General features: G+C 53.5%; 11 protein-coding genes across 11 annotated transcripts; 4 read left to right on the top strand and 7 right to left on the bottom strand.

Moving 5' to 3' along the window:
• Window positions 1–130: 130 nt before the first annotated feature.
• On the top strand, window positions 131–721 carry AYO20_04749 (hypothetical protein; the record flags this gene model as incomplete). Its single annotated transcript, XM_022643044.1, has 1 exon — window positions 131–721. The coding sequence occupies one exon, from the start codon at window positions 131–133 to the stop codon at window positions 719–721; it is 591 nt and encodes a 196-aa protein (XP_022501099.1).
• Window positions 722–1045: 324 nt separating this feature from the next.
• On the bottom strand, window positions 1046–3049 carry AYO20_04748 (hypothetical protein; the record flags this gene model as incomplete). Its single annotated transcript, XM_022643043.1, has 1 exon — window positions 1046–3049. One exon carries the CDS (start codon window positions 3047–3049, stop codon window positions 1046–1048), a length of 2004 nt encoding a protein of 667 aa, XP_022501098.1.
• Window positions 3050–3883: 834 nt separating this feature from the next.
• Window positions 3884–4320, top strand: AYO20_04747 (hypothetical protein; the record flags this gene model as incomplete). The annotated part of the gene is made up of 4 exons (XM_022643042.1): window positions 3884–3981; window positions 4002–4122; window positions 4177–4218; window positions 4276–4320. 4 exons carry the CDS (start codon window positions 3884–3886, stop codon window positions 4318–4320), a joined length of 306 nt encoding a protein of 101 aa, XP_022501097.1.
• Window positions 4321–4510: 190 nt separating this feature from the next.
• Window positions 4511–5362, bottom strand: AYO20_04746 (haloacid dehalogenase, type II; the record flags this gene model as incomplete). The annotated part of the gene is made up of 1 exon (XM_022643041.1): window positions 4511–5362. One exon carries the CDS (start codon window positions 5360–5362, stop codon window positions 4511–4513), a length of 852 nt encoding a protein of 283 aa, XP_022501096.1.
• A 747-nt stretch (window positions 5363–6109) lies between these two features.
• AYO20_04745 (hypothetical protein) lies at window positions 6110–7281 on the bottom strand (the record flags this gene model as incomplete). The annotated part of the gene is made up of 2 exons (XM_022643040.1): window positions 6110–6753; window positions 6822–7281. 2 exons carry the CDS (start codon window positions 7279–7281, stop codon window positions 6110–6112), a joined length of 1104 nt encoding a protein of 367 aa, XP_022501095.1.
• A 910-nt stretch (window positions 7282–8191) lies between these two features.
• AYO20_04744 (hypothetical protein) lies at window positions 8192–9737 on the top strand (the record flags this gene model as incomplete). The annotated part of the gene is made up of 2 exons (XM_022643039.1): window positions 8192–8444; window positions 8566–9737. 2 exons carry the CDS (start codon window positions 8192–8194, stop codon window positions 9735–9737), a joined length of 1425 nt encoding a protein of 474 aa, XP_022501094.1.
• Window positions 9738–10195: 458 nt separating this feature from the next.
• AYO20_04743 (hypothetical protein) lies at window positions 10196–11470 on the bottom strand (the record flags this gene model as incomplete). The annotated part of the gene is made up of 1 exon (XM_022643038.1): window positions 10196–11470. One exon carries the CDS (start codon window positions 11468–11470, stop codon window positions 10196–10198), a length of 1275 nt encoding a protein of 424 aa, XP_022501093.1.
• A 470-nt stretch (window positions 11471–11940) lies between these two features.
• AYO20_04742 (glutamate-tRNA ligase) lies at window positions 11941–13767 on the top strand (the record flags this gene model as incomplete). Its single annotated transcript, XM_022643037.1, has 1 exon — window positions 11941–13767. One exon carries the CDS (start codon window positions 11941–11943, stop codon window positions 13765–13767), a length of 1827 nt encoding a protein of 608 aa, XP_022501092.1.
• Window positions 13768–14401: 634 nt separating this feature from the next.
• AYO20_04741 (hypothetical protein) lies at window positions 14402–18550 on the bottom strand (the record flags this gene model as incomplete). Its single annotated transcript, XM_022643036.1, has 5 exons — window positions 14402–15215; window positions 15306–15421; window positions 15547–15585; window positions 16738–18139; window positions 18210–18550. 5 exons carry the CDS (start codon window positions 18548–18550, stop codon window positions 14402–14404), a joined length of 2712 nt encoding a protein of 903 aa, XP_022501091.1.
• A 1880-nt stretch (window positions 18551–20430) lies between these two features.
• Window positions 20431–23290, bottom strand: AYO20_04740 (hypothetical protein; the record flags this gene model as incomplete). The annotated part of the gene is made up of 8 exons (XM_022643035.1): window positions 20431–20451; window positions 20505–20769; window positions 20819–21174; window positions 21259–21394; window positions 21452–21494; window positions 21550–22228; window positions 22802–22844; window positions 22938–23290. The coding sequence occupies 8 exons, from the start codon at window positions 23288–23290 to the stop codon at window positions 20431–20433; spliced, it is 1896 nt and encodes a 631-aa protein (XP_022501090.1).
• Window positions 23291–23907: 617 nt separating this feature from the next.
• AYO20_04739 (hypothetical protein) lies at window positions 23908–25027 on the bottom strand (the record flags this gene model as incomplete). Its single annotated transcript, XM_022643034.1, has 3 exons — window positions 23908–24786; window positions 24846–24909; window positions 24981–25027. The coding sequence occupies 3 exons, from the start codon at window positions 25025–25027 to the stop codon at window positions 23908–23910; spliced, it is 990 nt and encodes a 329-aa protein (XP_022501089.1).
• Window positions 25028–25215: the final 188 nt, after the last annotated feature.

The raw sequence follows: 25215 nt of genomic DNA, 5'->3' as shown, positions 1-25215 counted from the left end.
CCCCCCAAGACACCTTCCATCCGGTCAAGAAACTACCACTCACTCACTCACGCACTCACGAGCATCATACACACTTCGCTCCCCTTCTCGAGTCAGATAGAGATACCGGGAGAGAGAGAGCAGGACAAAAATGACCTCCCGAATGCGCCTCCAGCCCGTACCCCCGGAGCAGCTGGACCCGGCGCAGCGGGCCCTGTACGACGACGTGGTGGACAACATCGTCAAGACGCTCGACGGGCAGCAGTCGTTCATCACGCGGGACGGCTCCGGCGCGCTGCTGGGCCCGTGGAACGCGTGGATCCACGAGCCCGTCGTCGGCGCCGCCATGTGGCACCTCAGCAAGGTCATGTTCCGGGCCGCGACGCTGCCGGAGACGCTGCGCCAGGTCGCCATCCTGACCGTCGGCTCGCACTACCGCGCCGCCTACGAGGTCTACGCCCACTCGGGCCTGTCGCGCCACTACTTCGCCCCGGACCAGGTCGCCGCCCTGGCGCGCGGCGAGGTTCCCGAGGGCGGTCTCTCGCCCGACGAAACGCTCGTGCACGACATCTCCAAATCCCTGGTGTCGGGAGGTCCGCTGTCCGACGACCTCTACGCCCAGGGCGTCCGTGTCCTCGGCCAGAAGATGTTGTCCGAGCTGATCTTCCTCGTGTCGCTGTACGCTTTGGTGTCGGTCAACCTCAACGGGTTCAACGTCCCCATACCTACCGAGGGGTCATAGAGGGGGGTCGAATACAAACTCAATGTGTCATAGATTTTCAGGGATCTTACTATTAGATGTTGTGTAATGTATCTGTGATTGATCATCTCGGCATAAAAGACAGGGTAGATCAGTATGGACACGTCAAGGGGAGACCCCTCCGTGACGACGGCCATCAGCATTGCCAGCTTGTCAGTCATGACTGTATCATTTTAATACCCCCGACGCCTTTGAATCCTTCCTTCCAAACCCCAAGTATTCAAGAACCACATCCTCCGATCGTCCCATAGCAAGCCCACGAGGAAAACATTGGTCGGTAGTCGTTCCCCACCATGATCCCACCTTTCACAAGACTATGTCTTCGTCGACGGAGTGACACTCAAAGTCGCGGGTTGAGATGACGGAAGGAATACTCGTCATATGAATCGAAGGGAATCCTGTCCCAGCATGGAACTTCAAGCTCATAAGCTCCGACCAATTCACCATTGGAACTGGAGGAATCGTTGGGGGTTGCATAGATCCAACCATTCCATGCGCAGCAGCTGTTGCCTTGAACGACTTGTAACCCGAACTTATCGACGACGTACAAGATCTGGCGAGAGATGGGCCGGCCCAAGTCTCTGCGCTGTAGGCCCTTATAGCTTCAACGTGAAGGGGATTTGAGAGAGTGGCGGGACGGATCAATTTGGATGGGAAGAGTGAGTTGGGCGGCACAACGCAGAGTGTCAACGGCAAGAATGTTTTGTCCAATGATTCAAGGTCTGAGTGATTCGATACTTTCGCCAGGAGAGCCGTCATTTCAATCAGGTCTTTGTCGTCCATTGCCTCTGACGGGAATTTCCTCATCTTCCTGGCATTCAATTCGCGAAGACATGCGCCGATGAAGTCTTCATAGCTGTCGGCCGTTATCAAACCATCAACGACATCACCTTCAACCTTCGGGCCACGGCATACTGCTCGCTGGATTGACAGAGCCGCATCCATGAGCATAGCTGAGAGTTTGAAGTTGCTGGTTGAGGCGCTCCAACGTCCGCCACCGATCCATTCTCTTCGCCCCTGCTTGCCGATTATAACACACATCACTGACAAGATTGGTTCCAGGAGTCGGGAGATAATTATTGAGTTATCAAGATCTTCTGCGCTCTCAGTAGAGACCAGATCATCGAGATGTCCGGCATCTTGTAACACACGAGGCTTCAAAACTAAGCGTGCCAATTCTCGACCTATGTAGAGATCGTCTTCGAAGGCTCGTAGGTGGCGACACCATACCCCATCGATTTCTTCCTTATAGGCTTGTAGACTCTTCTTTATCTTGGTGATTGCATCCTTCATTAAATTCAAGATATCCCTGTCCTCGTGGAGAAAATGAAAGGCGCTGTCAATGCTGTTGCATTCCAACATGTCTGACCAAATAAAGTGCTCTTCGTCTTCCTGGAAATCGGAGAGTGCAGCGTCCCAGAACCAGTAGGCCGTCACCTTGTCTCGCTGCACTGGGTTATCTTCCTCCACTTGGAGGAGGGCCTCCAGACATGAAGTAGTCTGTTGGCCGGTGTGTTGTCCAGACAGATGGCACCTTGACAGCCAATTATATGTCTGTCGAACAAGCGACATTGCTTCCAATCTTTCGCCCACTGAGCCAGCAAATTGAGCACACGATATGACATATAATGGCAGAAGCTGACGCGAAAGTCCCTGAACCGACACTTGACGATTGATCTGATCGACAATACGAAGTGACATCTGGAACGCCTCGCTTTGGAAGTTCAATGTGAAAAGCAGCGTTGCCATGTATCCGAAGCGTCTGAGAACATTAACAGAAGCGCCATATTTGGTAACAAAAGAGCAGAATATCCGGGGTATTATGCCCTCATCATCGAAACATAACGAATTAATTTCGAGTCTCGGATGATGTTCGTCCAGGAGCACTTGAGGTAGACGGTGCAGGTTTTGACCCAGGCTGTGCTTGGGAGAATCTTGTTTGCGAGTGAAACTCTGCGTCATGTTATTGTCTTCTGTTTCCATCATCTCGCTGGCTTGAGGTTGGAGATCAGATGCAGCAGCACCGGCCGACCTTTCTGACGGCACCCTGGTAGGTGGAACGACGGAATATTCGGTCATGATGATATCGGTGTCGGATGCGTCCGCTACGCATTGCGACTTCGAGATTCGACTCAGTCCGGTAGGTTCGAATGGGGAGGCTTCCGCGAGTTGAGGCGGTTTGGATTCGAGAGCCGAGCCGTAACTTGAACCAGCGGGGTCCATAGCCGACAATGTCGAATTAGCACTCTGCGAGAGTAGCTCTGATGGATTTCTCGCATTTTCTCCCGAAATGGCTGCTTGCTCCGACATTGCGGCATATGGGACAGCAAGCATGGCCTGCGTTGAAGGCCCTTGAGTGCTCCCCTTAAGCCCCCATTTCTTCATTTTCCCGTCAAGTTGGTTTCGTGTCACAGAGATATTACTGGACTGCAACTCTCGTAGGATGCCAGAAATACCGACATCTTGACTGCAGAGTGCCACCACCCTGGGCTTGATCTCTTCCCATTGCTCCTTCGAGAGCCGTTGACTGTAACGGGAAGCATTTGGATCATGTTGAATGAAATGATTGGATCGAGTACTGCGGTGAGCATTTGCCATGACCATCTGTTGAGTATGTATGTGAACACCTCAGAGACATGGTTCAGGAGGAAAAGACTCCTAAGCAGCGGCGGAAGAAGAAGATTGAATGAAATGGACGGTGTCCTGGAGCCAAGCAGGGGCTGCGGTGTGGCGTTTTGCAGCATTTCCTCAATCGGTATAATGACCTTGACCCCGGAGCGAGAGCCTACTCTCTGGTTGTAAGGTCGCCAATCTCGTCCATACCCGTCGGAAAATGTGATGTGACTCGAGGAAATGGATCTGCGTGCCATAGTTTAGCGTTTCTCCTCTGCCGAGCAATGGAGGATTGTGGGTAGGAAGGAAGAGGAAGGCAACACAAACCACGAAGATGATGAAGTCTGGCGCGGCTGATGTTCGGCAGCACCCACTCAGAACCCCGTTCCACACCACACGACCACATACATCTATTGAGGCGTATCTCCTCGCTCGAGATCGGTGGATTAACTGAGCAAGTTATAATGCCTCCAACGCCACAGCAGCTGACAGCGTCTCAGAGTGATCGAAAAAGTTCTTGAAGCCAGTCGCATGCGCCGGCCACTGACCAACACACTCCTCGCCCGCATGACCTCATTGAATCCTCATAAGATATCAAGCGAGCAGAACCCCGTTGCAGCACTTGAAATGTACGCTCGAATCGTCACAGAAAGGAAGTCCAGGAAGGCGTTAAGCAGATCGTCTTTGCGAATCTCCACTGGCTGGAGTATGCGGATCGCAACAATGTCTTCAAAGCACTCATGGCCACAGATCAACCCCCAGAGGAAGAGGTGAGAATACCCTGATGGGATTGAAGCAACGAACAGACACGCCATGTGGAAAAGATTCAAAGTTTCCCCAAGGGCTGGGACCAGAAGATCTTGCAGGTAAGCAGCTCGACAACCGTTTCAGGTCCACGCCGTAATACTGACCGAAACAAACAGATCCAACTGGGCAGGGCTCCCGTCACCGAGAGCAGTGATCCATAAACATCTCGGAGGAAGAAAGAGTAAACCGAGTATAAGGCAAGGCTGTTGTGTAGCGTCGACTTTAACGAGAAGGCCTGACAGATGGGAATGTAAAATGGACGGCTTAGGAAGGGCGACTTTTCGAGACAGAGCACTGGCAATGGCATTAAAGACGAAGAACATACTTATCAAGGTCCTCCGCTGCGATACACTACTTCTCTTCCTGGCCTTTCTCCCTCTCAACCTCATCTGCCAACTCCCCCAATGTCCCAAACCTCCATCCATACCCGACCTCCCCCCGTTCATGGATACCTCTGATCGCCTCGTTGCCACCCATCCCCGCCCCCTTTCGGTTGATCCACGCGCTGGCCAACCCCATCTTCTTGGCCGGGATGTGATCGTGGAAGATGCTCTGCGCGACGTGCAGGATCTCGTGCTTCTCCACGCCGGCGTCCTCCTTGGCGTGCTCGATGAGGTACTCAAAGTTGCGGAGGTCGGGCTTGTACGAGCCGATGTCCTGGGCCGTGTAGACGCGGAAGAAGTCGACGTCCCTCAGCGGTCCCGAGCAGGTGCGCGCGAAACTGGCCCGGTCGACGTTGGACAGCGGCACCAGCTTGAACCCGTGCTTCACCAGCCGCTGGCACGCGTCGACCGTGTCCGGGAACGGTGGCCAGGTGCCGATGCTCTCGCCGAACCGCTTTGCTTCCTCCTCGGTCGACTCGGTGACTTCGAGGCCAAAGTCGGCCGCGATGCGCAGGTAGATGTCATGCAGGAGCTCGTCATATTGCTGAGATGGGTTCTTTTCCTCCAACTCATGTTCGATGTCGTTGTACTTCGCCGCGAGTCGGATCCGTCCTTCGGTGCCCGGGCTCGTGCTGTCATGGTATTCCTGGCTGAGGGGGGAGGATGAGGGGATGCGCGAGACTAGCGGCTGAAGCAGTTTTACAATGGCTGTCTCCCAATCGATGAGCGTGCCGTAGATGTCGTACGAGATGAGTTTGTAGGACGATAGTGGTCTTTTGGGCACGGTAGGCTCGGGCATAGGTAGATAGGACGAAGCCATCTTGTCTTTGGGCTGTGTTTCTTGGGGTGGAAGGGTTTGCCCTACAAAGCAGATCGAGCTCGTATCAAGTCAATTGGCGAGGTCGACGAAAGGGTTTGGCTGCACTTGAAGAAAACACGACTGCATCCGCGAAATATGAATACGTCGTCTCTTCGGGAACAATCAAAGACGGCATCATGAGACAGGTGAAAGATATATAGGCAGGTTTTCGGTGAATGTGTTGTTCATTTAGTGTCATGATCGCTCGTACATAACGCGCCTCAGGACGATGCCACAAGGCGTGAACAGACCTGCAAGGTCATCCGGAGGCCGCCGCTATTTCCCCCCATTGTGGTTTGAGCCCTGTCGACGCTGATCGAGCAGAAGTGATAGTAGAAAGCCTCACTCGCCATCCCGGATCAGGGTAAAGCACGAATATCCTGCCTCCATCCTCCCTGCAGCCCCATGTTCAATGCTTGGAATAGCATGCGAAAGACAAAGACCGACCCTCCCCCCTCTGAAACGCCTCCACGAGTTTTGACCGCCCATCGCCCGTGTCCCTTTTTCTGTTCTCTCTATCTGTCCTCATTAGGGTATCTTGAAAACATCCCGTGCATGCAAAATATGGCAAAGAATATGCATTCAAAGGTGATGTCGTGAATATGCATGGCCGCCGAACGGGACTACCGAAGGCGTCTAGCGATCTGGTCCATAGGGAAGAGGTGTCCCAGACGAAACCTGAGGCTGTGTAAGTCACAGATCAATCCATCAGTAGTCCGTGGCTATCACCTTTTTCCGTTTTCTTTGGCTGCCATATTCGTCGCCATCGCCATCTTCAGGATCCGAATAACCTTCTCCGTAGCCGACAAAACTATCATCACCATAACTCCGCTTTTTCCCGCGAGTCTGTCGTTTGGCTTCTGCAGATGGTTGTTGAGACTGTCGTACCACCCCGTTTGCGACAGGCCGAGGGGTTGGTTGTTGCATCGGAGCCACGTTCGGTTTCGGCTTATCGAATCCGAGCATATCCTCCCAGTGAGCGTTATTGCGAACTGTGCCTGGCTGCATTTGCATGGCTTGTTTCAACTTGTTTCGGAAGTCTGCCGTAACTTCAATCTTGGACTTTGCGTGTTCTGCATTCCACTGCTCATCTGGTTGAAGGCCCCAAGCAGACGATCCAGCCATGCGCCGTAACGGTCCGGGTTGGTCTTCTTCCACGTTGCGTTCGCCCTTGACAGGTTTGTTCCGCCCCGTCAGAGCGAATCCCTTGATTTGACCCTCGTACGATTTCCGCAGCTTGTTTATTTTCTCACCAGTCCTCGGATCGGTACGAGCGACACTGTGCAATAATGGGCCCAGACCATATAATGCCAACAAATGCTGCTGCGGGTTCGGTTTCTGGCGCTCAACTTCTGTGAGAATGTCTGTTAACAAACCTGCAAGGATAGATTATGAGTGGTGGAGAAGTGGAGAGTCTTACTGGATCTGCAGAGAAGAAAGGCTTCACCCATATCTTTCTGTAGTTGGTCCAGGGTCTTCTCGTCCACTGTTAGCTCTGCAGCCTTCTCAGTAGCTCCCAGTTCAGCGCTGTTCTCCTTGCCAGCAATTTCGCCGTCTATTTCCATCTCATCGTTCCGATCATGATTTGTTGCCTCTCCAAGGGGTTCTACTTCCATTTGATCCGCCTCCTGATCTCTATCCGAATCAAGTCTTTGACGCTTGTCCCGATGTGAATCGATATCATCAACCATGTCAAATCCAGAGGAAGTGCCCGTCACACTGTGCGCAGGGGTTGGCAAGGACGGCGTGGTACGGGACAACGGTTGTTGATTACGCGGTGCTGAAGCCTTTGGTGAGTTCGGAGACGAGCGCCCCGAAGTCTCGTCGGAATTATGTGTATTTCCGTAAGAGGAGACATAGCTCTTTGTAGCGACTGACATAAAAGAAGGGGAAATGGGGGAGTGCGGAAGATTGTCAGACAGGCGCCGTCGCTTGAGGCCCGATTCAGAGGGAGAAGTTGGGGATGGCGGGATGGCAGTTGGCCGGCTTGTAGAGGACATGAAATCGCGCAAATCAAGTCCTTCCGCGGTGGTTTGCGCGCCACCGTCGATAGCGGAGGAGTCGCGAAGAGAGCGCTGTGATCCAGCAGAGCTGTCACTTGGGCAGTGGTGGAGCGGGGCGTCACTTTGATCGGATTTGTATCAATGGGCGACTTCGGGAGGGGATGACGATGATGGCGGACACGGCTTGCGGTAGAGACAAGCAGGAGCGAGGTATCGGACGGGCGCAACACTCAAGACGTCGGTGGGAACGAGGTGGTGAGTGAGAAGGGGAGCGGAGAGTTGTTGGTCGGAAGGGATTTGGGAAGAACAAAGACAGAAACGAAAGTCGGAGGTCGACAGGTGACGGGGCAAAGACGAGAAGGCGAGGCGAGCGAAAGACTGGAGCCCAGGCGCCGGGCTGCCAGCACCACCCAGGTGCCAGGACCGCCCAGCAGCCACCCGGCAGCCACCTCCACCCGCGAGCCAGGTTTGCTAGGCGCCCTCTCACTACTGGCTTAGCAGCCGCAAGCGGCGTTAGTCCGGCACACGGTTGGGGTTGCCGCAGGTTGAGTCACGTGAGTGAACTGCCTGCGCTCGTACAATCAGCCGAAATATCTCTATTGCCTCTCCTTTATGTAACCTCACAGGCTGATCGGTCCCACCATTAGTGCTCCCGGTCACTGCGAGGTCCACTGCTCGGTACTCCCCATATAGTGCCAGACAGTGTCCTCTGTCTGACTCTCTGTCAGCTTCCTCGACTCTCCTCCAGCCCTCTCAGATCTCGATCTTGTCCTCCCGGCTTCTTCCAATGGAACAAAGAGCCAGTATACCTCCAGGTCTGCCCCGCGATCATCCTATCCAGAGCTACTGGCAAGATCCACCCGATGAGATAGCAGATTGTCGCACGACCGCCGAACTCCCCGATGAGGTCGATATAGCCATCATTGGCTCAGGGGTCAGCGGCGCCTCTATTTCTTACAATCTGCTTTCATCGAATCCAGCCCTCAAGGTTGTACTTCTGGAGGCACGTCAGGCTGCCAGTGGCGCCAGTGGTAGAAATGGTAGGTCTGGAGTCATCAGAAACTGACTTGTGCTCCTTGACGTTTGTCCTTCTTACCAGCTGATAAGACGACCTCTCTCTTCTATGGTTCACGAGCACTCCCTAACATGACCCGTTTGAAGGAGGTCACACTAAGACAGCTACCTATCGATCCTTCCTCGACAACGTTCAATCCGTGGGGGCAGAAGATGCCATGAAGATCACCAACCTAGAATACAACTGCATGGTCTCGGTTCACAAATTCGCCCGCGAGAACAACATCGACTGCGATTCTGTGAGATGTCAAACCATTGACGTCTTTTACGACGAGAAGCAATTTGAAAAGGCTCGAGAATCGGTCGTGCTAATGGAGAAGTTGATGGGCAAGGAAAATGCTCCGAAGCACATTTTCCACAACAGCCAGGAGACGGCAGAGAAATTTCTGGCACCGAACAGTGTTGGAGGGCTTGAGTATGAATCAGGGAGTCTGAGTGCGTACAAGTTCACTATCGGCGTACTAAAGCTCGCTCTGCAAAAGGGACTTAACCTCCAATGCAACACTCCTGCAAAAAGCTTGTCCAAATGTGCTGCAGATGGGAAGTGGACCATCTCGACACCACGTGGCAATATCAAAGCCAAAACACTCGTCCTAGCTACAAATGGCTATACTGCACACCTCTATCCGCAACTCCAAGGTGTGATCGTCCCTCTGCGAGGAGTAGTGACAGCTCAACGGCCTGGACAAGGCATGCCCCAAAAGGGACTCGAAACGACCTACTCCTTTGTCTACGACGAAGGCTTTGAATATATGATCTCTCGCCCTGCCGGCTCCAAGTTTGAGGGTGACATTGTGATCGGAGGTGGTATGCACGTTGCACAAGACGAGGGAACATCCGAATACGGGAATACTGATGATACCACCTATGACAAGAACAGCGCAGACTATCTCTTGGAATGTACAGAGCGATACTTTGGCGCGAAGAATTGGGGCAAAGACAACCCGGAAGGTCGATGTCGACGAATCTGGTCTGGCGTCATGGGCTTCTCGTGCGATGGGTATCCTTTTGTAGGACCTGTACCCGGTGAGCAAGGACTATATTTGGCTGCCTCATTCCAGGGGCATGGAATGGTCTTGTGTTTTTTGTGCGCAAAAGCCGCTGCAAGCATGATCGAAGGGACAGATAGCGAGGAGCTCAAGAGTTGGTTTCCCACATGTTACAGAGTTACTCCGGAAAGGACGAAGAAGAAGTTTGGCGGGCGCTTGAGAGCATCAGGAGCGCCCGAGCCAGAGCCGGTCGAGAACGGAGCGGATTAGGATGCGGAAAAGAGTAGCGGCTAGAAAGGAAGGTCTCTATGCTTGGAGAAAGTGGAGCAACGTTCATGTTCTAAGACTTGGTCACCTAGAGGAGATATATATTTCAGCTTGGATAGATCCAATACCTTCGAGCCAGGAAGACCCGGCCTCCCAGCATCAACCGCCATCGAACAACGTGGTAACCCGAATCAGATCAAGTCGGAGCCTGGGAGCACGGACATGAAGAAACCTCTCTACAACATAGGAGAGTATGGATCTTCCTTCGTCTCAGGAGCGAGCCCAACTCGTCATCTCTAAAGCAACGCCGGTACAATGCTTTCCCCAAGAACCCTGCATCAAAAACGCCGTCTAATGCTTTGCTTTCCACCATCCCTTGTTTCTGGATGTCTTTTGAGTCATAACGTCGTGTCGCGTCCGTCCAACCAGCCCATTGACATCCCGGAAACCCAATCTTTTGCTTACTGAGTCTGGCACTGCGCACCCTGCGGACCATCTTCGTCCTCCCACGCTCCTTGGGCCTCCTGACCTCCGATTTCGTCAATGTCTGCCACCTCGAAACTCACCTCATCGGTTTCCTCGGCTTCGATCGGTGGCTCCGGCCCAGGGAGGAGTTTCTGCAGTTGCTCCAACGCCTCGGGCTTGTCCAAGAAGAAGCCATCTTCAGGGAAGGCGATCTCGACGACGAGATAGAGATCTCCCTTTGCGTCAGACTTCTTGAGCGGCATGCCCTCACCGTGGATCTTGAGCACTTCGCCCGGGCGGAGGATCTGGCCTGGTTCTTGTGGGTGCCTCAGTTCAATGCCCCGCCCGTCGAGGTGCTTGAGGACGACGCGGTGGAAGCCCGTCAGCGCCTCGGCGAGAGTGATGTCGAGCTTTGCGCTGAGGTCGTTGCCCGTGCGCTGGAACACCTCATGAGGCTGCTCAACGAGGTGGAAAATGATGTCTCCCGTCTGCTCGGCCCCAGGGACCTGATCCGCCTCGCCTTCGAGTTTGATTTGATCCCCTTCCCGAGCACCACGGGGGATGTAGAGTTCGAGTTGCTTCTTCTCTTCCGTGACCCTCTTGCCCTTGCATTTCTTGCATTTGTCCTTGGGATTGAAAACCTGGCCTGTACCCTCGCAGGCACCGCACTCGACCATGCGCTGGGTCAACATGCCCGGCCCCACCTGGCTCAGAACCTGTTTGACACCCTGCCCCTTGCAAGCGGAGCACTCTTTGGCTTGTGCCTTCTCTGCACCACCGGTACCCTTGCATTTCGAACAGATGACGTTCTTGGTGGAAGAGAACTTGACAGTCTTGCCTTTGTACAAATCTTCCAGGGTGACTTCGTATTTCTGATTTTCATCGGGACTTCGTCGCATTTTGCGACCGCCCATCCCCGGCATGCCCATCCCCGGGATCCCACCACCCATGCCGAACAGGTTGAGGATGTCTTCCATGTTCACCTCCCCACCCATGCCCCCGGGGCCGCGGGACCCATCGAAGGCAGCCATGCCGTGGGCATCGTAGAGATGTCTCTTCTCGTCGTCGTAAAGGATCTCGTAAGCCTGGGAGGCGGCTTTGAAACGGGCCTCTGCCTCTTCCCGCTCCTCGGGCGGCACTTTGTCGGGGTGGCTGGCCAGCGCCGCTTTTCTGTATGCTTTGCGGATATCGGCTTGAGAGGCATCTTTGGGGACGCCGAGGATCTCGTAGAGATCAATCTCGGCGCCAGTGTTGGGGGTATCGCCGTCCATTGTTTTGTTTTCAAATCTGTTGGGAGATGTGTGTCTCGAGAGATATGTGCAGGAAGCAGAGAATGTCGGTGTTGATGGAAAGTGGAAAATAATAAACGCTTCGAGGCATCCAGCAGATGACAACTAATCGACAGGTTCTGTGAGAAAGATGAGTGGAGATTGACTTCGCAGTTTTTGTTCACCCAGCACGAGCTAGCACGAAAAGTCGGGGCCTAACCTTCAACAGATCCAGTGGTGGCGCGCAAGCAATTAATTATTCACTACCAAGTATAGGGCTGCATGTGTATGGATACCTGACGATTAACCCGGACAGCGGAGGAATAGAAGCATTCGAAGAATTTGGATTGCTTCCCTCTTTTCCTACTGGTTGGCCCGTGAATCTTCTGGTGATTTCGAGTCGAGGAATTTTGCATTGATTACCACACCTTGCATTCTTTCTCTATCAACTGCAACGTCTTCTCCCGTTGTCCATGAGGGCGAGGCCTGCCATCCGCGTCACTGGATGGGTGTGCAATTCATGTCGTGCCCGTCAGACCGCGGCAAAGGGGCATTCGCTTGTCCCGAGTCGCAAAGCCTCGACTGCGCCAACCAGGAGCAGCAGCACGACGCATTCCACCCCAAAACGAGGAAAGCTGCCCTCGACACCAGCTCGAACTCGGTTCGCTCCCTCTCCCACGGGAAACCTTCACTTAGGGTCCATCCGTACTGCGTTGTTCAATTACCTCCTTGCTCGAGCGACGAACGGTCGGTTCCTTCTTCGAATCGAGGACACCGATGCAAAGAGGACGATACCCGGTGCGGAGGACCAGTTGTACAGAGATCTGAGGTGGGCTGGGCTGCAATGGGACGAGGGCCCTGAAGTAGGAGGACCTTACGGCCCATATCGACAGTCTGAACGACTTGAGCTGTACAAGACACACATCAAGGGCCTGTTGCAGACGGGACAGGCGTACCGCTGCTTCTGCACGTCGGACCGTCTCGATGATCTCAATCGCCGCCGCCACGAAAAGGGTTTGAGTTTGGGGTACGACAGGAAATGTCTGAACAGCCTCTCCCCGTCTCAGGCGGAAGAGAAAGCCCATCGCGGTGAAGCGCATGTTATCCGTTTCCTGTCCCCGCCCGAGTGGCCTCGCTATAATGACCTCGTCTACGGCAAATCTCAAGGCCACGGGGCCGAAAAGACCAAAAGATTGCTCGTGGACGAACCGGTATACGAGGATGCGATCCTGATGAAATCCGATGGCTTCCCTACTTACCACTGGGCAAATGTTTGTGATGACCATGAAATGCACATCACCCACGTTGTCCGGGGGTCGGAATGGATGGCTTCGACACCATTGCATGTCGCGCTATATAACTCCCTCGACTGGACGCCTCCAGCTTATGCCCACGTCCCACTGCTGGTCGACGCCAACAAACAGAAGCTCAGCAAGAGGAACTTCAACTCTGACATCTCGCGGTTTCGCGACCAAGGAATATTTCCCGAAGCCCTCGTCAATTTCGCAGCGCTCTTGGGCTGGTCTCACACTCAGAAACGGGATGTCATGAACCTCGCCCAGCTCGAATCCCTTTTTGATCTGAAAATCACAAAGGGGAACACCATTGTCTCGCTGGATAAATTGAACTTTTTGCAGGAACAACATGCTCGCCGACGAGTGCTAGCTGGAGGGGAAGAATTTGAGCAAATGATTCGCGATGTGGCCGTCTCTCTTTTGGACAAGTACGGCGCTGGGAGAATCATGCAGTTTCTAGACACTGGTTCGCAGAAACGGCAGCTAAGAGATGTGCTCGTCCAGTTACTGAAGGTCGAATCTCTACATTACCGCTCTCCATCTCAATTCGCCGAACAGTGCGCCTTGTTCTTCGAGCCTGTGTCCCTGAAAAACCACTTGGAAGTCAGTGACGTCGGGCTCCTTCATCCACTCCGCGTCGCAGCATCAACGCTGGCTTTGATCCCCGAAGAGTCATGGACCCGAGACACGCACCTCTCGCACCTCCGCTCCCTCGAAGCGAGCGGACCCGACGAGTCCGTCGACGCGCGGACCTGGAAACGGGAACTGTACCACTACCTCCGCTGGGCATTGCTGGGCGGCAGACAAGGGCCCGGCATCGCCGAGACACTGGAGATCCTGGGGCGGGGGACGTGTATCGCGAGAATTCAAGACGCGAATCTACGGGCCCGAGAGCTCGAGTCCGTCACCACCAAGCCCGTCATCCAGGCTCAAGGGTGGAAAGGCGATGTCGACGGCAAGAGACGAGTCGACAAGGAGTGGAAAGCGTATGCGCTTCGTCCGTAAGAGGAGAGATATATATCTATAAAACTAATTGATTGACTCCTCTCATTTTTCTGCGTCTTACGTGTCCCTTTTCATAGTTTCACGCTCGACCTATCCTATGCCTTGGTCTTCATGCATGTCGTTGTAGGATATAGGGAGTAGGAAGTAGGACGATGTATGTATGTATGTATGTATGGCCATACATCACATTCCCTCCACGTAAAAGAGTATGGGCCGTGCCCTTCAGGAGGCGTGCGAAAGTTACCAGGTAGTCTTTACTTATACTTTATAGATTTGTCTCTCGCCTTGGGAGTTTCTTATATATATATATATCATACATACCATTTTCCTTTCGGTGTCATGGATGTCGTGTACAAGACCAGGTGGGATCAGGAATGTACATATACAGTAACATCCAAGGAGAGAATCAGGAGAGGGGCGAGGAAAGAAGACACAAGGAGGTAAGAAACGTAGTCGTCATTTTGTAAGATGTTCGTTTGTTTTTCTTTTTCTTTTTTTCTTCCCGTGATTTTCTATCGCGTGCTGAGGCTATCCTCTCCCAACCCAGATGGGTGTGTAGCGTGTTGCGCCGCCAGCATACACGGACCGTAGCAGATACTTGGAATCCCTTTGTAGGGTATGCCCATCGGCAAATCTACTCGGTCACCTCTCTGACCATCTCCCAGTTCCCTTTCAGATCCTCCTTCCAGAGGGTGACCTTGTTGTCACCGCCCGAGACGGCGAGCACATTGCCGCTCAGACTCCAGCTCACGCGCCAGGTGACGGCGTCGAATTCCAACGTCTTGGCCAGGGTCCAGTCCCCGACGTTGCCGGGCCCGGAGTTCATGTTTGTGCAGGTCCAGATCTTGACCGTCTTGTCTTGGCTCGCGCTGGCGATGTACGACTTGCTGAGCAGGGTGGGCGACCAGGCGACGTCGCGGACCCAGTCGCCGTGGCCGTTGGGCAGGACCAGCACGTTCTCGTACGTGCCGGTCTGCGGGTCCAACTCCCACAGCTTGACGTTGTTGTCGCTCCCGCCCGTGACGAACCGCTTGACCAGCCCGCCACCACTGCCCGCCGCGGTGGTGCCGGGGTCTTTCCGCGTGATGGCGCCCGGCGGAGCAGACGGCGCCCAGCTCACCGCGTTCACGCCCATGGGGTGCGCCGGGAAGATGATGTGGCCCCACTGGTTGTCGCGGAACTCGAGCACCGATACGTTGCCGTCCGACGAGGCACACGCCAGCAGACAGCCCAGGTCCGGTGGTGCCCAGGAGACCATGTTGACCGAGGCGGTGTGGAATGTGCTCGTGAAGACCAGGGTCCATGACGACTGTGACTGTTGGCCCGGCTGGGACTGTTGTGAGGGCGTTTCGCGGTAAATGTGCACGCGGCCATCGTACGACGACGAGGCCAGGAGAGTGCCGAACTTGGGATGCGCCCATGACACGCACCAGACCGCGCCTTCGTGGCTGTAATGCGCCATCGAAACGAACTCTTTGTCAGTGTATGCCAACCAAAACCTCGGGGCCAGTGTTTCACAGAATCGAGTGGAAGCTCACCCTTTCAGCGTCTCCGTTAACCGGTGTTGGTCGCCTTCAATCTCAAAGATCTTGATGGTCTTGTCACTCGAACAAGTCGCGAGTCGTCGGCCATAGTAATCGAGGACCGCATCGTGCTGTCAACCACCGTAAACCCCCCAAGTCAGCCAGCCACCTCTTTCCTCAATCGCAGAACCCCATCTCTTGGAGTCGTAGAAACGTCGTTCAAGGGGTTGGACAACGGAAGGGAAGCGCAACGTACAATCATATCATCGTGGCCCGAGTTCGCAATGACTTGCGCCTGTTTTTCGCACACAAGTTAGTTTAGTTCAATTTAGCCATGACAATGTCTCGCAACGTCAGACTCGGAGAACCACCAGCTAGACAGAGGGGGAGTGTATGTCCAGCGGGGTACCCCAGGCTGTGTGTTCAATCAATTGCGCAGTCTGCGGCAAGGGACGAAAAAGGGTACCAAAAGAAACATACCATTTCCACGTCAACTTCGTCGGGACAGGTACTCGGGGAATATGTAGGTGGGTAAATAAGGGAGAAAAGTGTGACGGCACAAGAGGAAACACTACCGCATATCGGGACGGAAGTGACAGATGTAAGCACGGAGAATGTAGAGAACTCGTCGAAGACTCGTAAATGGGTCGAGGATGGTGTTTGCGCAACTTGACAAGTTTCGTGATCTGGCAACTATTTCGCTGCGGGATTCCAGATGCGCAGTTCAGCCTCGTGCGCTCCGTGCATCTCTGATCCGCCATCCGATCTTATTGGACGAGGCTGCGCTGTTGTGACAGTCATCGCATACAAAGACACTCACTACACTACACTGGGTGACTGGGTAAGCTGTTCAGTACCTCATTCGGCCACAAAAGTCTCATTCTTCTTGATTGATGTAATGGCCATCAGACAAGACACTATATGCCGCCCAAATAGAGGCATCCTTCTGGAAAATCTGGGGTAGTTCTACATTCCTTTCCAGCACATTGCATATGCAACCAAAGACTGGCTGATATATTCGCGCCTCGCAGTCCCCGTCCGATCATTTAAAAAAAGAACCGTAATGCCCCGATGCATGTAGCCTGACCAGCTCTTCCTTTTCCTGACCAGAGATCCCACCCACTCCTGCACAGCTCCAGAATATAATGCACAAGCACCGCGAGGACTCAATCGAGGCTCACGAAAGACGAGAAAAGGGTAAGGACGTTCCGTTTCAACCCGCACAGACAACAAACTCGACTACCTGCCGAGTGGTAAGGTATGCCGGTGCAATCCCTCATTCCACACAGGCAGCTTCTTGTCTCGCTCGTAGACCAACCCGCAACTGTTGCAGAGTGTCTGCTCAAACATCACCAGTCAGCATCGTCAAATCAAAGGGGTTCAGGAGTCGCAATCACAAGGTGGAAAGACCAAGGCAGAAGCAAAAGGAAAACAGGAGGGGACTTACTCTAGGGCCCATAGGTCCATCCCGAACAGCCCAGACAGCGCTGCCCCAAATGAGACAATGTTTACACCGCCAATTCTGCCTCTCGTATTCCTGCAGTCGATTGCCTTCACCTCCCCATCCCGCACCAGCAGAGCTTCCAGTCGCATCCGGGGTCTGCGCCTTTGCCACGGGAGACAGCGATCTGAATCGCCGCTTCTTCTTGCTTCTTTCTCCACGTCCCATGAGGGGAGTATCCTCTCCTGTCCCGGCGCTCCCAATGGTGGTGTAGTCAAAGTAACTTCCTCGTTGCTGTGCTTCCTGTTCTCGAGCAGAGGGCACCATCCCAGCTGTGGAGCTGAATTTGGCAGTCTCTCTCCGCAATCTCCTCAGTTGACGTTCACGATCACCCTCTCTCTTCTCGATCTCTTCTTTACTCAGAGCCTCGAATTTCGGCTCCCATTCGGCCCCAAAATCGTCAATGTCGTATCTCCACCCAGCACCTTCTTCGCTCCGGACGGCTTGGTTGTCGATTTCTCCGCTTAAATGGTTCCCACCGATCATGACCATGCCGCCTTCGCACGCCTCCTTTTTCAGTCGCAACACTGCTTCGTAGATCGCATGAGTAATGGCCATAACCCATTCGCCGCCCAATCCCATGTCTGCGCAAGTCTGTCTTGCAAATGCCTCTGCAGCACCCGGTGGATGTAACAATGACCATTCGAATTTGTCTTGGTAAAGTTTCGAGGAGAGGTAGATTGAGAGCGTGATTATACAGCGGTACGTGTCGTCCGGATTAAGAAATGGATCTTCAGAGTCATCCTGCTGCTCAATTTGGGGTTCTGGCGGTAGCGGAGAAGCGACTGCTGTTATAGAAGCGCCGTTGGTCAATGTAATAGGATGAGGTGTTGAAATGGCGGGAGTTCCCGGTGTCGTAGAGGTTGGACGCGATATTGAAGCCCCCAGGTGCGCCCGGGGTGTGCCGCCACGAGAGCTTCCATTGACAAAAGCTGACGGTGTTGGAGCAGGGTTGGTGTCAGGCATTTGCGATCTCTTCTGCTGAGTGTGAAAGAGAGGATGCATGGCAACACCCGCGTAGTCCTCCAGTTGGGTCCGGATTTGCTGACTGACGTTCATCGCAAGACCTGTTTGGTTCGGTAAGTCCAGTTCGCGGACGAAACACTGCGCGAAGTCATCCGGAGTAAGTAGATTCTCGTGAAGATTCCACAAGAAAATATCCCGTATCTTGTAGCCCGGCAAAGGTTCAGGTTTCTTGAACATTGGGAGAGAAGGGTTGACTCCGATGTCCCCTGTGCGTGGCAGGGGGAAAGGCGCTTCAGGCTGGTAGGGAGGTACATCGAGATCGATACGTATCGGTATAAGGGTGAGTGGGAGTTGCGACTGGATGTGTGCCTGGGCATCGGTCCTGTTCGACACAACAAAACTTGGTCAATAACACCACAGTGAGATTTCAACAGTCGAGGGGCAGCACTGACGTGGGCCTAACGGTCCTCCTGATTATCCAATCCCGATAAATGGGCTGCACATCGACAGGCTCGTGTATTTCCTTTCCCACCTTTTCATGCTGCGTGTCCTTTTTCTCGAGCTCTTCCCGTCGTAACGATCGCAGTCCGGTCGGTCGCCGGGGCCCTTCGCTGTCTTCAAAGTCGTCCTCATCGTAGGCATCATCTGCGTAGTTGATTATGGTTGTCCCTCGTTTGGTGGTGCGACCGCCGGGCACGACATTTTGGGTCTGGAGAACGGGTTGAAGGAGGGTATTGGTGTACTGGCGAATTCGCGGGGGATAGCTGGTCACATATGCTTGCGCGGGCGCCATGGTGCATCGCGGTTGGCTGGACGAGTGATACAGCACTATGACATGGTCGACAGCGACAAGCCTCAAGAAGAATCGAGTCCACGCGCCACGCCCGACAGAAGGGTATCAAGGGTAATGGCCAAAGCGTGTCGCAATTGCGCTGCAGCAATGGGCTACTTGAAGAAATGTTCGCAGTCGCGACTTTCGACCCCTTCCGAGACGGGTCTAGTGCCAAGCCAAGGGACTCCCCGGTAGTCCCAAGACACTAGTCTTATAGGAAAGAGCTTAAATTGGAAAGTATTCGACGATACCTCCTCAATCACCAGTTCGCAGAGGGTCAGGTCAAGATGAGATGATGCCCTAGACACGGTCCACTCTGGATCATGTGTTCAACCCTCACCATGAAGGTGCCTCCTTGAGCCCCCTTGGCCTGAAAGGCCTTTATGAGGTCGCGCTTTGATAACCCTGGTTTCGCGGAGACAGCCTCGCCATTTGACCACATTCTTGCCAGAGCCCGACTGACAAACCGGCAACTTTTGAAGCATCTTTCGTGTCCGGCTTTCGGATTGCTTAGGTCTTTGTAGGTTTTTCCGGGCTGGTTCAGATGTTGTGTCCGCCATCGTGAAACATGCGGGGAACTGTTCGTGCCCGTGACCTTGGAATCGTCCTTTCTCCCACTGAATACGTCGCTTTTCCCACTCAATATTCCGAGTATTCTTATCCGCCTGCCCGAGATGATATCCTGCAGTCTTCACTGAAAACCCATAGTTAGCATTCGGCGAAAGTGGAGGAGTGGATGAAATGCTCCGTCCTGTCCACTGTGAACAAGCGATAGGAAGCGCAATTACCTCGTATATCGTCAAGACTCCATTCCTGGCCTCATTGACAGAGTCCAAGCTCAAGTCTTGTACGAGGTACAAATTGTAATCTCCCCGTAAAACTAGCTCTCTCTGTTGGACCCCATGTACGAGGTACCTATTTCGCCAAGCTAGAGCCCTGAAATCACCCTCAGCCTTGCATGGGCATGCCGCCCCACTTTTAATCCCAGACAAGGCTGAAGTGATATAGACAAAGGTACCCAGCATACTCACTCTCAGTACGAACGAGAAATTCACTCACCACCAAGGCCCCACTCCGAAGAAAACAATCATCAATTTGATTTATTCCCTCTGAATTTCCTGCAACATAGCCCCCCCACCAAGTGAAAAATCACACACCAACAAAAAAAAACAAAACTTGAAGTTCGATCAGCACTTGGAGACCCCTACAACTTCGAGTTCGGGGTGGGCTATTGTTACAATCTTGGGAAAAAGGTCTAGTGGGTTAGGTGGGAGGGGCCTTCTGAAGGGGGATCATGAGCTTGCTGTAGGGGTCTTGCACATGGTTCTCCTGTCCCAGAGTACCTCGTGGCTGTTGTAAGATTGCTCGATTTAACCCTCTCCACCGGGGAGAGGATAGGAGCCGCAACACCTGCGAGGGAAATGGGAGAAGGTATACTAGAAGCCGCCGGAGCCAACTTTACCTTTTTGCTGCTGGACGGGAATCAACAAGGAAGGTCCAAAGAGAAAGTTCACTGTTCAAGTCTCGCCCATGGAGAAACATGTACATATTTTTTTTATTACCCCAAGTTACAAATGAACAAACGTGGGATCCTTCTTCACCAAGCCAACGGCACTAGGCGATTGTGACCGGGGGTAAGAAGAAACCCGAATATTGGCTGTATGGAGTCTCACCCAGCTCTTTGTAGGCAAACCCTAGCTGTGCAGGCAATGTCGCGACAATCACCCGTTTCATACTCCCAAAAGCCCTAACACATGGATATTCCGAAACCGAACTTCTTTTTCTCCTGATCGCTCAATGCAAAACGCCAACACGGCAACGAAAGAATGACTGCGCTCCTGTCATCGAAGGCCGATCACGCTCTGAACAGGATGTCAGGACAACGGTATATCGACACAACACAGGGGATACTCACCATTTCGAGGGTCCACACTCTTCGAATCCATACCTTCAACTTGCCCTCAACCCCGTCCACATCAGTCAGCTCAACACCCTCCCACCAGCATCTCCGAGCCGGTTTGCGCCAAAACAGGAGGAGTTTTTGAGCCATGCCCACAACATTGCTCCCAGCCAAATCCCCTTTGATATCAGTCCGTAGCCGCGCGAGAGCCAAGCTGCAAATAACGGCCTTGTTTGGTTCTCCAGCTCGATGACCCCAGGCATCATCGTGATTAAAACCGCTGCATGTGTCAGTATCTCCATCTGAGATGATCGGTTTGTGGAACATACCCTGCGGTCAGCATTTCAATCAAATGTTGCTCTGTCGTGCCAGCTTCTTCACTCCGCTTAAGACCAGAGAAGATTCCGTCTTGTTTGAGTAGGGATTTCCCAGCGGCCCGTTTGATCTCTGTCATTTCCGGCTGCTCAATGTCTGGACGAGGAGGAATGACATAAAAGTCAAGATCTTCTCTCAAGACTATGATCCCCGCTCGGTCCTGAAGCATATCCTTGGTCGAACCCTGTAAGGGTTCAATCGAGATGGGGTCATGTTCTGGTGGTGTTGTTGGGGAGGGAGACGTGGAGGGTATTGATTGAGCCACATCTCGGAAGAAATTTAACATATACTGAAGGGAGGCTGGGTCATACTGTGAAGAATAGGTTACATCTCCGATATAGATACAAGGATTGCTAAGAACGACAATGGGATGGGGGCTTTGATTGGGACGTACGTCAACGGGGTAGACATCGCCTTCGTGAAACGAGTTCATGTGGCCATCCGGGAGAAGGCCATTGGGGAATAATGATAGCAGCACAAACTCGGGCAGCGTCAACAATTCATCACGGGAAAGGGTGAAATGCGTTCCCCTGAGGTGCAGTCAGCTTTCTGTTTGCTGGCTTTCAGTGTGAGCCAAGGAAACAAACCTCAAGTCCAATGTGATGTGTTCATCAGCTGCAGCCTCGCCTGCTACACACCCATCGTGTCAGTCTTGATCACTTCCCCCAAGAGCATCGCCACTCACCTCCTAAAGTGTTGATTGGTGGGCCTGTTTGCTGGACCTGTGTGATGATGCTGGCAGCACCACCCGCTGCCGCCATGAGGTATGAGAACGACTCTAATGGACTAGAACCTTCGGTATAAGGTGGCGGCGGCTCTCCGTCGTCAACGGCCTTGCCGGAGGAAGACTGAGCTTTTGTGTCTTGTGGGAGGGCAGCTTTTGTCTCGCGCTCAGCCTTAGACCCGGGTTCGTCTTCGGCGAGAGCCTCCTCGAAGGAGGGTGCCGGGGCAGAGGCTAAGAGCGAGTCGCAATGAGTCTCGGTGACAGTGGCTCTGATGCGGTCGAGCTCGGCGTCGGATGGAAAATAGAGGGAGGAGAAGGGAGGCGGTCGTGGGGAGGGAGGACTCGAGGATGACGCTGCGGACCTGGGTGAATGTGGCGGTGGTGCAATGTATATCTTGTCCTCGTGTTCAGTGTCGTCGTTGTCGAAGGAGTGGTTGAATCTCGACAACGCCGTGATGGGCGAGTCTCCTCGATCAAAAACCGGAGGTGACAAGGTGACTGATTGGGCGCCGCGAGTGCGCAGCAAGTAATCAAACAACCAATGTGGAAGTCGTGTCGAGTATTGTTTAAACGAGGCAACGCGCAGCGACAGAATCGGCACTGAGTAAGGGGATTCGATCTTTTTATCTTGACAGAGGTCCTGCGAACGTAGCGATCGCGAGGAGGAATGTTGATTAAGGATGAGAAGGGTGGTGGAACATTGGATTGAGTCACGTTAAGCTGGACATTGGGCGATCGGGATACTGGTGTTGTGCAGAGTTGGCAGCAGAGGTGCGAAGTTGGATCACAATGGGCCAGGTTGAGAGAAACGGGTCAGGTTTAGTGGCTTCCCCGTTATTTTGCACGGCTGCTGCAGGTGGAAGTTGCCCGTTGGTGTGGCTTATAAGCGCCTTACGGGCGTCCAAACAACCCCGAACAGCAACCACCTTTTACCTCGCTGAGCACCCTGCCACCTCCCCTTAGCTGCTGCACGACTGGGACATTTTCACTGGTCCCGCCGCCTCCACTCTGCCCATCTTTAGTACCTGACGGGTCGCCACGCCTTTCCCTTGCTGTTAAAACGGCCCCCGGAGAACAGGGCTTCTCGCCTGTACCGATTTTGGGAGAATGGTAAGACCTGCGTTAATTAGATTGTACTTGTACTTGAGTTGAGAAGATGATGGCATAGAAATATCTTAAGCACGATCCTCTACAGTCATTGATGGCTTCTTACTCCCTCCTTCAAGCCCTGGACGCCAACTGCAGCCCCACCTGTTCTGCAAATACTCGTAAGATTTGCCTTGCCCTCAATCCACTGCGCAGTCACCAACCTCTCTCCCCAACTACATGTCCCTAACCATCACTATCACTTCAATGGATTCAACTTGTCGATGATGCCCTTCTCTTGCCCCGCCGGTCGAACATCTCCACTTCCTTGACTGGGAGTGAGAGTCTCGCCGCCAGATCCTGTGACGGTGCTGCTCTTCCCTCCCTCGGCAACGCCAGCAACCCCTCCAGCGTTCTGAACCTCGCTTCCCGTGTCCAGGTCGACACTCTTGTTCGCCGCGCCGGCGTGCCCACTCGTTCCGATAATGCCTGATCCTGCTCCGGCGCCGGCGGTGGTCGAGGCTCTCTTCTGGCCTGGAAGCCCAAACAGTTCCGAGTGTGAGGATGCTGCACCTTCTGAGGTGCCCGTCGTGCTTGTTGTCTGGCTGTCGGTCATTATTTTTTCTGAAGAGGTAGGCCCGATCAAGTGCAGTAGACAAGGTTGCTATACGAGATGAGTTTTTGCGATGGTCTTTGTTTCTTGTTGTCAAAATTTGCCTTTGTTGGGGAGTCGTTTTCTAGCAAAATGTCTGAATAGACCGGGTACGAAAACATGCACCACCCTTAGATATATTCTACTGAATGCTCCCTGCACAGCCCAAGTCCATTGTTGACGGTCGCTTGCTACAATGACTTCACCTGGCATTATCTGACGACAGCAGCATGACGATCATGGCGAATGCTGAAAGGCAAAGAGGGGCACCTCGTCTTCGGATTAGTTCTCCGATCAAAGAGGAGGGAGATGCCTCTGAGCCTCGTCACACGCCCAGCGCATAGCCCAGAACCTAAGAGACATCCATCACCCATTACTTCCCGGTTTGTGTAGTAAAGATCAGCAAGGGGTCTGTCTTGGTTCGCCCACATAGCGAAGCCGCCCAGGAAATCGTGGCAAGAAACGAACTTGATGGAGAGATCCCGGCGCTGCCAAAGCTGATTCCACGCGATTCTCATGGTCGGCTAGTAAAGCATAATCCCATGCCCTTCCCATCTCGTTCAAGAAAGCTTGCTGCTGGGTTACTTTTTGAAGAGCTGCAAAGCGTTCTTGGTACATAATTTCTCCTTGTCGTCGTCACTGGCAAACACCTGGGGCAGATACTCATCGTGCTGCTTGGACAGACCTTGGACCACCGGTAAGGGCGTATAAGGAAAATCGCTTCCAAACAGCATCCTATCGACGGTGACGTACTCCAGCAGCCCCTTGGCCTGCTCCGGGAAGGCCCATCCCGCCGTGTCGAAGTAGAATTGTTTGTTGAGCCTCTCCTTGACCCATGCCGGGGTGACCTCGTTGGCAGATCCTCCCAGCTTCATGACCTCGGCGACGCTCGAGAACCGGTTGATCAGGGGTGGGAACGCGCCTCCGACGTGGGACATGTGGAAGGTGATGTCGGGACACCGCTTCACGGTGCCTGTCAGGAACAGGTTAATGACGGCGCGAGCACTGTCGAACAAGAACTCAAACATTGGTCTCGGGAATTGAGGGAGTGGCGTCGCCGCAGTTCCCGACGACAGGCACGGTGTGGTAGGATGGATGAAGACGACGGCTTTTCTCCGGTTCAACTCGTCGAAGACGGCGTCAAAGTCCTTGTGGCCGAGATACGTCCCGTGAAAGTTGGTGAGCACGACAACCCCGTCGGCGTTGAGGTGGTCCATAGCATAGGAGATCTCTTGCAGGGTGCCCTCGACGTCGGGTAAGGGGAGAGAGGCGAAGAAGCCAAATTGGTCGGGCATTCGTTTCTTCAGATCCGCCCCGACCTCGTTGACGTGTCTGGCCAGTTTTCGGGCAAGTGCGTCGTCGCCAGACTTGAGGTGAACTCCCGGGGTGCTGATGCTGAGAATCGACTTGGTCACGTTGATGGATTTCATCATTGTAAGGTGACTCTCTTCGCTCCATTCCTGACCACGGCCGTTAGCTAGCCCCTTGGGTAGATTGATCGGGGGCTCTGCAGACGTACCGGGATCGCTGGCATGCCATCAGGGTTCTTATGACCATTTTCAGCAAGAGCCTTGCGGTATTCACTGAGGAAGTTTGGTCAGTAGGACTCGACTCGACTCGCTTCGGGCGCCTCCCGGGAATGAATGAAACTTACGCAGGCAGGAAGTGGGAGTGACAGTCAATTTTCGGATAGGGAGACATTTCTCGCTTGCGAGTAGTATTGCGCTGGTATCAAGGAATGCAAAACTATCAGTTGACAGAGATCCAGAAGGGTTTTGGTGCTTCGTTCATATACGGCCGACGTGGCGGTATATCGCGGGGTTTGTGGAGGCCCGCAGTTTCCCACAAAACCACCACGTTAAACCTGGGACATTGTAAAGACCGATCTT

The sequence above is a fragment of the Fonsecaea nubica genome, assembly GCF_001646965.1.
Source record: "Fonsecaea nubica strain CBS 269.64 chromosome Unknown Scaff25, whole genome shotgun sequence".
Classification (NCBI taxonomy): domain Eukaryota; kingdom Fungi; phylum Ascomycota; class Eurotiomycetes; order Chaetothyriales; family Herpotrichiellaceae; genus Fonsecaea; species Fonsecaea nubica.
The sequence above is the reverse complement of the archived record's forward strand: the minus strand, read 5'-3'. Positions and strand labels throughout refer to the sequence as shown.